This window comes from Rhineura floridana, chromosome 11, assembly GCF_030035675.1.
Source record: "Rhineura floridana isolate rRhiFlo1 chromosome 11, rRhiFlo1.hap2, whole genome shotgun sequence".
NCBI lineage: Eukaryota > Metazoa > Chordata > Lepidosauria > Squamata > Rhineuridae > Rhineura > Rhineura floridana.
Genome location: NC_084490.1, coordinates 34,076,074 through 34,088,875, shown reverse-complemented (window position 1 = coordinate 34,088,875; position 12,802 = coordinate 34,076,074). Strand labels below are relative to the sequence as shown.

The 12,802-nt window shown below is 43.0% G+C and overlaps 1 protein-coding gene across 1 annotated transcript; it reads right to left on the bottom strand.

Annotated features, from left to right (window-relative positions):
- Nucleotides 1–2,775: 2,775 nt before the first annotated feature.
- LOC133367865 (olfactory receptor 5A2-like) lies at nucleotides 2,776–3,699 on the bottom strand. Its single transcript, XM_061591955.1, has one exon. It carries the CDS (start codon nucleotides 3,697–3,699, stop codon nucleotides 2,776–2,778), a length of 924 nt encoding a protein of 307 aa, XP_061447939.1.
- Nucleotides 3,700–12,802: the final 9,103 nt, after the last annotated feature.

Here is a 12,802-nt window from a genome sequence, read left to right as displayed (position 1 = left end):
TGAACAAAATCACATATTAAATATACAAAATTGAATTTTTAGAAGAGGTTAATACCAAAGATGAGACTATAAAATTTGACATTAATTATGACAAACACCAAATGAATTCCCTAGACTTGAGAGAGCCAGTGTAGCGTAGTTGTTTGAGTGTTGGAATACTTAGTTAATAATGTTAATAATAAAGTTAATAATTAATAAAGATAATGACAGGTGGAGCACAAATGTATGTAGAAGACTAATGGAAGTTGTCTTGCCTTAAATTTGATAGTTTTCACGAAATACAATGATGGGCTCAACAGAGAGCTGTGTGTGTGTCCTGCGTTCATTTCTATGTTGTGTGTGCATATTATGTGTGTGCTAGGGATGGGTGAGAATTTTGCTAAAAGAAACTTGGCACTGGATTTCCCCATTGTTTACATGTTCACTATCTTTGTGGACCGGTCTCAAATACTGTGAATGCCCATTATTTTTCCTGGCACTATTGTCTTCTAAAAAAACACATCCCATATAACAATATAACAATATTATTGTCATTGTATTCCCTGTGCTGTGTTGCTCTGCTAAGTGAAAATGATAAGAATGAGTCTTTGCTGTGCTAACATGAAAGTGACTAGCTGGGTCTTTGCTTTGCTAATGTGAAACTGACTAGGATGCATCTGCTTTGCTAACATTTAACTGATCAGCATGTGTCTTTGCTTTGCTAACATGTAACTGACCACACAATGTCTCCCTTTCTATCAAGATAATTAACCATGCAATCTCTGGCTTTCTTCTACAGCTGGGGAGAGGAAAGATCTAATATGATTCAGGAACAGAAGGAGGAGGTAAAGGGGTGATTAGGTGGGTGGGCAAAGAGCAGAGGGAAAGCTCATTTCCTTTCTGAACCAAAAACATTTTTTTAGAAATAATAACAATAATGTTATTTTTCAGGAACAAACAACAACAAAAAAGCAAATGGTAGTGGGAAAAAATGACACAAAATGGACTGTAACTGCATGCTGGTTCAGCTGAATATGATCCAGCCAGAACCACCAAGCATATCCAATCCCTAGTGTGTATGAGATGGCCACATCCACTTTTGGCAAGACTCACTGCTGATCTGTGCAGCTTCTGGGTGGCTGGACAAGGGCAAATGAAGCCTTTGGGACAAAAAAAAAGTAAGTCACTGCTGAATTAAAATGTTCTGTATCCAGTCTAAATCTTCATGAAGTTTCTCGACATCAACCAAGCAGCTTGTTTTCTAGAACAAAATATTCACATGGCGTAAGTTTCAGACATTTATGTGCAATGGTGGATATGTAATATTTGAAATAATAGGATGTTCTGAAGTGCCCTCCCCTTACACACACACACACAAACGCACCCACACACACACAAGTTGATTCATATCCTATCTTTATATTCTGCTCGTGATTCATCTTATGTTCATAGTCCCCCATTCAAATCACAAACTAGCTAGCTAATGCACATACATTCTACATAATCCTGATCGTGTTGTCCATTTAATCAGAAAGATATGCTATTGTTGTCCAATTGGTTTAATTTTTCTATTCTGTGCAAATGGATCATTTTCTTTCTCCAGTTGCATTTCGAATGTTATGAAACCACCTGCTTTATTTAGCAAACTTACCCATAATTACCATTGACTTAGTCATCAGGAGAAAATATGTTCATTAGGAAAATTTATATCATGCTTTTCTATTTCTAAAGAAACACTCGGGCTATGATGAGTATCCTGTTTATTTTTAGGAAAACAAAGAAGATACAATTAAGAATACAATGAATTAGGCTGCAAACCATCTGCAGCAAGCAAGTTGCACAGCCTCTCAGAAACAAAATTTCCAAGCACACGATCAAAACACGCAAAAAAAGAAAGAAAATCCATTCAGCTTCAGTCCAAATTCAACGGCATTATTACATAATGTAATGTAAAACATTTATATACTACATTTCTGAATCCAAATTCTTCCAGGGCAGCCTACATATTAAAAGAACATCTCCTCTAAAATAAAAAATCCTCTCCCTGAAACTCATAAAGGCAAATTCAAATTCAATTTTTTATAAAATATAGTTCATTAAAAAAAAGAATAAAGGATCCCCACAGTTGAATGGCATTGCCTATCTAAAAAACACCTGAAATACACAGGTTTTCACAATGTTCCATAAAAATGGAGTGGGGTGGACTTAAAGATGTCAGTGGATCTAGAGATGTAGGGAGCCACCACAGAAAAAGCCCTCTCCTTTGCCCCTGCTAATCGTCTAGTGGATGGATGGGTTGGTGTCCTTTTAAATGGAGTGCTTGCTGATGGAGCTCTCAGCTCTTCTTTTCAATAATTAAATGTGGTATCCTAAGATACCTTCGAGTCAGCTGACACTGTCAAATTCTTCCATGTCAGCGCTGTACAGCGCAAGATGTAGCCTGCCATGTGCTTGATAATGTCTCCCACTGCCATATTTGCAATCCCAATCAGGCAGACCAATAAAGAGCCCCTACTAGACTGGATGTGGGTGATGGGCTGCACTTCACCTGGTGGATCACAAATCATGTGGACCTATTCCATGAGATTGTTTAGGTGATTCACACAGGCATGGAGAAAGAACTGGGCTTACGGGTGTCCAATATTTTCAACTTCTGTGGAGTGCAGTGTAAGGCTAAATGATTGGCAACACTGTAAGTCAATTCATTTGTGGAAATATATGACAGTGGCCATGCAACCAATGGGACACTCTCTTCTCATTATGCACTGTGCTGTTGTTTTGAATTGGAAGAGAATATCAAAATTTCAGTCTCAATATTTTCCTAAAGGCTGCTTTCACTTCATTGTTCTTTAAACTGTAGATGATGGGATTTAGCAAAGGTGTGAGGATGCAGTATTGAATGGATAATATTTCATCCAAAAGTACTGATGAAGCTGAGCTAGGCCTCAGATATCGAAAGTAACCTGTTCCATAGAAGAGAGTGACTACGATAAGGTGGGAGCTGCAGGTCGAGAAAGTTTTACGTCTCCCTTCTGAGGAGTTAATTCTCAAGATGGTGGAGATTATGTGAATATAAGACAGCACAGTGAGGAAAAGGGATGACACCCCAACTATGCCTCCAGATATGAAGAACAACATTTTGTTTGAGAAAGTTTCAGTGCAGGAGAGAGAGAGGATGGAAGGGAGCTCACAATTGAAATGCCTTATGATGTTTGATCCACAGAATCGTAACTTCAACAGTGGCAAGGTGTTTGCAAGTGCCTGAATGACACCAATCATCCATGCACTGGCCACTAGTTTTTTGCAGAATGCCACATTCATTATTTCCATGTAACGCAGTGGTTTACATATAGCACAATATCTGTCATAAGCCATTGATGAGAGAATAAAAACCTCACTGGTAGCTGAAAACAAAATAAAGGAAGCCTGAGCGAAGCATTCACTGACAGAGATGGTCTTCTGCTTCGCAATGATGATCTCCAACATCTTTGGGACAGTGACAGATGAATAACACACATCAAGGAAAGAAAGGTGACTCAAGAAGAAGTACATAGGACTCTGAAGATGCATACTGGTCCTTACAAGCAGCATGATCATTATATTCCCCACCAGGGTTAGCAGATATATCAACAAGAAAAAGAAAAAGAAGAAAATCTGGAGCTGCAGATTGTTGGAGAGGCCGAGAAGATAAAAGTAGCATTCAGCAGTTTGGTTTCCCATGGGCAGTTATTCTGATGATGCACGTCTATAAAATGAGAAAAAGTTAAAAACAAACATGAACATCTCTAGAGAAAAACTCCTATTGATTTGGTTTTGGATTATGCTTGAGTAAGGTCCCAACTGAGATCTTACAGCACTAGAGCTCCTTTTTCTTTAAAAAAGAAAAAGAATAGATTTGCTACAAAGTTTCAAAGCAGCCATCTACTTCTGTTTTCAGACAGTACAGTATTTCAGCTAGCTTCACCACTGGTGTTCACTGGTATATAACAGAATTTCCCCTGTACTCTGATCTGAGGACTCAATACCTCAAGCCCTTATTAGCCAAGATCACCAACAATTAAGGTGAAAATGCTACTACATTTTTATTGACTGGCACAGACTACTATATATCATACAGAACTGCCTAATTTATTAAACTGGCCCTGAGAAAAAGGAAGCCATCAACTGTTTCTGAAGAGGATATATGCTAACATACATTGCACAGATTTTGTGGGATAATGTTTGTAATCTGTTTTTATTATGGTAACACATATTATGGGTATTTATTTTGCTGTTTTGTTACTGTTTTATGTTATTGATTTTATAATTACGTCTGAGTAGGCATTTGGCTCGTTTGTTGATAAGCAATAAAACTGGATTTGATGTGAAATTACCTGAGGAACATCAAAGGAAAGAAAAATCGTTTTTGTAATAACTCTTGTAATAACTAGTGGCATTTTTGAAGGAGGCTTCTCACAAGTTCCTAAATGATGGGTACTGAGATCCCAGGTAAAACTCTGTCCCAGTTTTGTTGTTTTCAAAACCAGTATGAAACAGCCCTCACAGGAGAGGTAAGACAATGCCTCTTTCAGGGAGCCATTTCAATCTTGCCGTTAGCTAGACCATTAGCTCTACCGCTAGCTGGAGTGAGATGGTCACCACAGGAAGTAAATGTCCAGGGATAGAGAAAGTGTAAGTCATCTTCCACTCATTTCCCCTGAGCCCCCTGCCCATTCCCATTTTTCTGAACTGGGGCTCTGGTGGCAGTATAGATATACTACAGGACCAGAAGCAGCATTTCTAAAAGTCAGTATAAAAGCACTAACATTATGGGAATAGGGGGGGTTGTGAGTATTCAAATTATATTTATGAGAGACCCCTTAGGCCCCAGTGCCATTTTCTTACAATGCAGCCCATCATGAGTAGAAACTGATTGCCATCCATAGATTTCTGTGGTACAAAGATTATGTGAATAACAAATCCCTTCACAGTCCTTTCACTTTTTCTTCCATGATTGACATACAAAGCTTTCTCTTTTATCACTTTGTCAATATATTTAAAGGTGTAGATATTTATTTATTTATTTATTTATTTATTTATTTATTTTATTTAGTTCAATTTTTATACCGCCCATAGCAAGGCCCTCTGGGCGGTGTACATCGAATAAAAACTTCACATACAATTTAAAACCACCTGATCATCAAAGTCAAACAATTTAAACATACATCAAAAAACTAAAGTTAAACATAATTAAACCCATATTAAATAAGTCAAAGGTAATTAGAAAAAGATGTAGCATATAGCTATCTTTAAAACATTAAATACAAAATACTAAAAATACTAAAACTACTAAAAATATTAAAATGCCTGTGCAAAGAGGAAGGCTTTCACCTGGCGCCGAAAGGATAGTAGTGTAGGCGCCAGGCGTACCTCGTCAGGAAGGGTGTTCCATAGTTCGGGGGCCGCTACCAAGAAGGCCCTCTTTCTTGTAGTCACCTTCTGGGCTTCTCTCTGAGTAGGGACCCGGAGGAGGGCCTTCAATGTTGAGCGCAGTGTACAGGTAGGTTCATATCGGGAGACTATCAGACTATGACCAGGAATATGAGCCTTTGAATTCACTGCATTCACTACCTATCTCAAATGATTCAGGGCATTGTTCCTATTAAATTTCACAGTAATAACAATGCAAACATTTATGATCATCGTTATTAGATCGTATCCATGCCTTTCCTTCTCAGAACACATTAGAAAGTTGTTCTAATGCCACAGATGGTATTACCAACCTTTTAGCAATATGTGTTAAATGGACAATTCAAGGCTATACCGTTCTATGCAGTATGGTACAAATTAAAGTTATGCTCAAAAGTAATAAAGGTGTCTTCAGCTCTGCTTTTGTCAGTCAGCATAGTTAGCAAATCAAACTTACCCAAATTGTTCTTGAGACCAAAAAATAGGAGATGTATTATTATTACTTTGTCTTTTAGAATTCAAGATGTTTCAACATCATCTGGCAAGGAGAGATGTGCATGCTGTGTTCTTGCTTGCTTTGCCTTGTTCTTTCGTACACATATATATTGTTGGCTTCTTCTACAGGTGAAGAGACACACTGTCACAGATCCTAACAAGAGAATATTCTCACTGGATACTCATGTATATAGGGATTTCCAAAGAGTTTCAATCATTGGGACTCTGATCCACACGTAATTATGAACTCTTTGTACCAGATTTGCAGATATATTTAAAAGTATGCCTGAAATAATTAATTGATCCTCTTGGGGGGATTTAGTGAATTACATGGTCAGAAGAGGCTTGAAGGCTAAGAATGATTCTGAAATTGTCCTCTGAATGTTGCCCTGGCTTTTTGAAGTTCTGAATTACCTGGTCTTGTTAGTGAAGTGAAACCAATGCATTAGTAATTGTTCATTGCGAGTGAAGGGGCGAAATAAGACAAGGACACATCAGCTTGGGTTGAACAAGGGCCACTTTATTAAACTATACAAAAACTATACAAAAACAAAGTGACCTGCAGAGGGAAACCTAGGTGCGGAACTATCTATAAGCAAGCATCTTGCCATACAGCTCACGGGCGACCAGCCCCTGCTTGGGACAAGGGCAAGCCCCATCTGCTTACCCCTTCCACCAGCCACACCCAGTAGGTGAGTAGGGGGGCCTTCTCAGGTCACCACCCCCCGGGGCCACACAACCCTCGGGTGGATGAGTTAAGTTGGCCCCAAAAGCAGCCCAACCTGCCCTCAAGCTGCAAAGCTCTGACAGACAGGCCTCTGGAACCACCAATCACCTCCAAAGGTGCCTAAGGGGGCCACCGAGCTGTCCTTACCTATTTCCCTTTCCGCACCTTCCCACACCAGTGCCCCAATTATAAACTGCCCTCCTACGGCAATTAAACTTCGACCATAACAAAATAGCCAAATTAGCCAAATTCACCTATTAATCACAATGCCCCCTAACCCGATTCCATCCCACTCTCACAGTGTGGAGTAGGCAAAAAACCTGCCCGCCAAACAAGGGTGGGCAGGGTAAAAATTCCTACTCGGTCCCAAAGCGACCATTGAACACACTATAAGAGAGGGAGAGCAGGGTGGGCATCGCTCATTGAAAGAGGAGGTAGGAGGGGCAGCCTGGCCTTAAATAGGCCCATGGCCCCTCCCCTCCCTGCCGCACGTCATGCACACATAACGCTGCGACACACGACATTGCCCTTAATGAAGATGGCCATGGCAACATCACTCCCTCCTCGCAACTATGCCCCACTTATCCATGCTGCGCAGGTAAGGGGCTTCATTTGCGAGTGAAGGGGCGAAATAAGACAAGGACACATCAGCTTGGGTTGAACAAGGGCCACTTTATTAAACTATACAAAAACACCTTTTAAAGTGACCTGCAGAGGGAAACCTAGGTGCGGAACTATCTATAAGCAAGCATCTTGCCATACATCTGCTTACCCCTTCCGCCAGCCACACCCAGTAGGTGAGTAGGGGGGCCTTCTCAGGTCACCACCCCCCAGGGCCTCACAACCCTCGGGTGGATGAGTTAAGTTGGCCCCAAAAGCACCCCATATCCTGCCCTCAAGCCGCAAAGCTCTGACAGACAGGCCTCTGGAACTGCCAATCACCTCCAAAGGTGCCTAAGGAGGCCACTGAGCTGTCCTTACCTATTTCCCTTTCCACACTTTCCCACCACAAAAAGGGGACAAATCTCTATTTAGTCCCCTTTTACCCACTCCTGAGAAGCACCTCTCGCAGACACCGCTGCAGATCTGCCAAAAAGACGTTACCTGCGTCAGACAGGTGAACGCCATCAGCCCTGTACAGTTCACCCATCCAATGCTGAATGCAGGGTGTGAAATAGCCAACTCCCCCTGCCCCAGAATAGCCAACCGAATTTGCCGGTTGACCTTCTTTTGCGCTTGGTCCATCCCTGTCGGGCTCCAGACACCACGCCAAACCCTTCGCGGGAGTATGTCTGACCAAAGCAGACGTACCCAAGGCTGACATTGCCTTATTAACTGCATGCCATGCATGCCTGCCAAACTGAGGGCCATGCCCTTTCGTTGCAACTGAGGGCCATGCCCTTAAGTAACCGAGGCCATCGTTGCCTCCTGAACTGCATGTCCACACATGCCTGCCAAACTGAGGGCCATGCCCTTCCGTTGCCTCCTGAACTGCATGTCCGCACATGCCTGCCAAACTGAGGGCCATACCCTTCCGTTGTCTCACCATCTGCATGTCCGCACATGCCTGCCAAACTGAGGGCCATGCCCTTCCGTCACCTCCTAAACTGCATGTCTGCATATGCCTGCCAAACTGAGGGTCATGCCCTTAGGTAACCGAGGCCATTGTTGCGTCCCGAACTGCATGTCTGCACATGCCCGCCACCTGAGGGCCTTGCCTCAAATACTGAGTTGGGAATGACCACCATATGCGGAGATGTCTGCACTGAACCAAGCTGGGACAAAGTGAGTAGGAGCCCATCCCAAAGTATTCCTCGCCAGCCAAGCCACCACACTGCAGCCCATTGACTGAGGCCTAACTGTAAGCCCAGGATAGGGTGCGCAGCTGCTCCATCCCTGTCCAGCAACATTGCCGGTCCATCAATGTTATACAGGTACAACTCCCTTCCCTGGAGACATCTGATTGCTGGAGGGCCCGTCGAGACAAATCTCCCTTGGATCCGGCCACCACCTCACCTATCCTAAAAGCTCCAAAAACCAGCATAAGGGCTGCCACCTGGAATAGTCTGGCTTCATTGCTTGAGGAGCATACTGTTTTTCACTGGCCCACCATACGCAATAAAACGTCCCGTGAGAAAGGGCAATGGGGATCGAGGGTGGCAGGGTGTTCTCTAGCCCACCCAGCTAATATATGGTGGACTCTGAAGTCCCTGGAATAAGTGGGAAAATCATCAGCCTTTAGCTTGAAGTGCTTGGACTGAGAGGCCCAGTCTCCAGCCATTCACTAGGCAATCCCAGCAGGTGACTCACTGAATAGGCCACTCTGGTGCATAGCCCTTGCCGGCCCAGAAGTCCTGGGAAAAACCCCTCCTGCATTCTGATAGCTGTTGAGCATGCTGGGGCGACAGACCGGCTTATGGTCATCTTTGACTCTGCTCCCCAATCTCCCAATGTGCAGTTGCACAGCACAGCTGAACTGCTCCACCTGAGTCTACCTCACCATGCCCCAAAAGAAAACATTAAAATCTGGGCACTAGAGAACAAAGGAACAGACAAGGGCCATAACCCTACCTAAAATGGACGGGAGAGTTCCCAAGCCTCACTGCCTGTAAGTCCAAGCCTGCAGCCAGCACAAAAACCCCGATGCATCCACAGACTTCCAGTTCTACCTCCCAGCCCTACCTAGAGATGCTATGGACCTTCAGCCTGCAGTTCAGAGGCTCTAGCCCTGAGCTATGTCACGTAATTCTACAGCAAGTTAGTTAGTTCTTCCCCAGGAGTGTGGGAAAACTAGACCAAATGATTTGGGCAAGAATATAAAATGTAACCTGCAGTTTGGCTCTAATTTCTTGATCAATATTTGATCACAACAAGCATTAAATTATTATACAGCCACAAACCTGAACCTGTAGTAAGGCTGTGGAAGCCCTGCTACGACCTCATAAACCACCGGAAAAGACCTCTAATACCTGGAGGGCAGACAAGAAACACTTTCTTGGCCTAACTGTCATGAAACCCTTACTGACTGACCACATGAGTATGATTGGTGGTGAATTAGGTGGTATGCCCAGGAAGGTTAACACCAGGCAGGATGGTCCATTGACACAGCCATTAAGATGAACCAGTTACATAGCCATTCCATAATCTGTGACATCAGGTGTTAACATGCATCCAAACAAATTTTTTTTTACCCTCTCATCCCAACAGCCCCTTCAAGGAAGGAGCTGAAGTGCTCCATGCGAGAATAGAGCAGCCTATATGTAATGCTCTACCTCATAGAATTGACTGAAAAGGCAAAAACCCAGCAGCTATAAATCCCCTTGTATCCCCACAGTAGATGAAAAAACAGATTAGATGTCATACTTTCCCATAGGCAGTGCATTAACTAACTGGTAGGAAGCCATTACTGATTGCCATTGCATCTATGCCCAAGACAAATTTAAGAGTGCAGTCCCTTAAGGCAAGCCCTGAGACTACAGTATGGGGTCCAGAAACTGAAAGAAAACCCCATAACAAAACAAACCTGCCCATGAACTGGGCAGTCTGCAAGCAAGGTCCCAGTACCTCGAGCTTAACAGGGGAGGAACACTTTCCTTGAGCAGCTACTGCTGGGTGCTTCTCCTCACTGCTGTGAGGGCCACTGGCCTCATATTTCCCTGTTTCACATAAAGAAAGGAAATAATTTATGAGTAAGCACACTTTCCCAGCCACCATTTTAGTGCAGCTAACCCAGTTCCCCAAAGCACAGATACTGGAGATATGGCGCTGCCACCCATATTTGGCCCACTGCAGCGGCCTCCCCCTTGTAGGCTTCCAAACACCTATCATAATAGATGTCCAAAATGCAACATTAACTTCCTATATCCCTTTTTAGTAAATAATATCATAAATCCAAGAGCAGCAGATGCTGAGGATGTGTTGCTGTCGCCAATATGTGGCTGCACTATAGCAGGTTTTCCAACACATATCTAAATAGATGCAACAGTTGCATGCTATATGTAATTCCAGGTAATGATATCAGAAGTCCTAACTAAAATGTAATTTCAGGTAATGATGTTTCGTTGTTGGTGCCACAATCCTCAGTAAATGGGGGAAGAGTCTGCCTGGACCTTAAAAGGCAGCCCTATGTCAATAAGAGTCTAAGATCCTGTAATATGAGGGATCTCTATTAGGCAAATCGGGCTTTCCTCTTTATTCCTATTCCCCAATCAATATGATTACCATCTGCTAAACTTTCCATTCCTAACTAAATTCAGGTAAATGCCTCTTCTGTCTCAGAGTGAACAAATAGCCTGAAATTAACACTTGGAATGCAAAAGGACTGCTCACTTAAGATAGAGCGATTTAGACATTTTCTAGCAAACTGTTATCTCCGCCCTTATTATCATATAACTATGAAAGGCCCAAAGGCTAAAAAGGCTCACTAGGCCCCACCAATATACTAGTATGTAGTATAATAATCATATAATTAAGTACTTCAAACCTCATACATGCCCGGGCCTAGCAAGAAGTTATACCTATGCCTGGGCCTAGCAAGAAGTCATAAGCCTCATGAAAGGGCTCTGCCATCACATCATGCATCCACCCTATAATAATATAATAAAGAACCAACCTGTGTATATCATCGGGGGGGCTAAGCTGGATACCCTGTGGGGGTGGACAATCCTCCCCCTATGTCTGGGCCTAGCAAGAAGTCATAAGCCTCACAAAAGGGCTCTGCCATCACATCATGCATCCACCCTGTAATAATATAATAAAGAACCAACCTGTGTATATCATCAGGGGGTGCTAAGCTGAACCTGTTGGGGGGAGAGTGCTCAGAGGGAACTTAAACTAGAAGGATTAGACACAATTTCTTTTGTTCGTCCCTTTTATTCTGATTTATTTATAATTTCCCTTTATGTCCATGAGTCTGTCTTTAACCAGTGTATTAGCATGACTATATTTAATTTTGTTTGTATATCCAGTATAGTCTCATTTATTTTTAAACTTCCTGTGTCTTTCTTTTAACCAGCAGCAGCACTAACATCGCGCTGCTCAATAAAAAGCCTCAATCAACCCCTCCACAACTGCTAGGTGGGGGGGTATCGTACGTGCCGCTGCTAGGCCCCACTACGAGGCCCACTGGTCAGGCCCCTTTACAAGGCCTGCCCCAGTCGCAGCCATGCCGCAACGCTACCACCCACAGCTGTTGGGGCTCCCAAAACCCCCTCTGGGGGTAACCAATTAGGCCTAATAGGCCCAACCAATGCCGACTGTCCTGCAGCTTTCTCTGCTATGTCCCTCGTTGTCCTCTCATCACTCGCTGAAAGAGGAAGTAGGAGGGGCGGCCTGGCCTTAAATAGGCCCATGGCCCCTCCCCTCCCTGCCACACATCACGCACACATAACGCTGCGACACACAACAATGCCCTTAACGAAGATGGGTGCGGCAGCATTGCTCCCTCCTCGCAACTATGCCCCGCTTATCCATGCTGCACAGGTAAGTGGGGCTTCATTTTCCTGTGTGTGTGCACAGGTTGCTTCAGGTTTCCTTCACCCTTCAGTTTCCATGCACTGATGTGAAATCCTCCCACTCACAAAAAAGGAGGGGAGACAATATTGACAGAAATTGATGCCATTGCATTACCATTGTGGGTTTGTTTGTGCAATGTGTTATTGATGGAGTGCATGTGTGTGCCAGTTAAGCTCTACAAAACAGAAACACCAACCCCAGGAAATTCGATGCAATAAAAATAAAATCATATCAGTGCTGTTCTAAACATTTATCCTGTATTTTTCTTCATTCACTGTCCATCAATTAATAAGATAAGACATTGTTTTCAAAAATTACCACAGGGAGAGAAAAATTAAGGGGGGAATGCTGGAAACCTTTCCTTTGAGAGATGAGGTCCTGTTGGAATAAGCAACAGTCTCTAATACCCTCTGTACTGAGAGGAAAATAATGCACTAGAGGGTTAATGTATCTAGTTCCAGAAAACTTAAGTAGCCTTGCTGTGTTTTGAGTTTCAGATTCTTTCTTCACCTTTTCTGCTTGTTTCTTATAATGACTGATGTTAAGTAAAGGTCCACTTTAAAGATTACAGTAGTGTCTATCTTCCTTGAGGTGAAATAAAAGCCTACTCTGCAACAGAGTATCGGTCCCCTTTGGGGC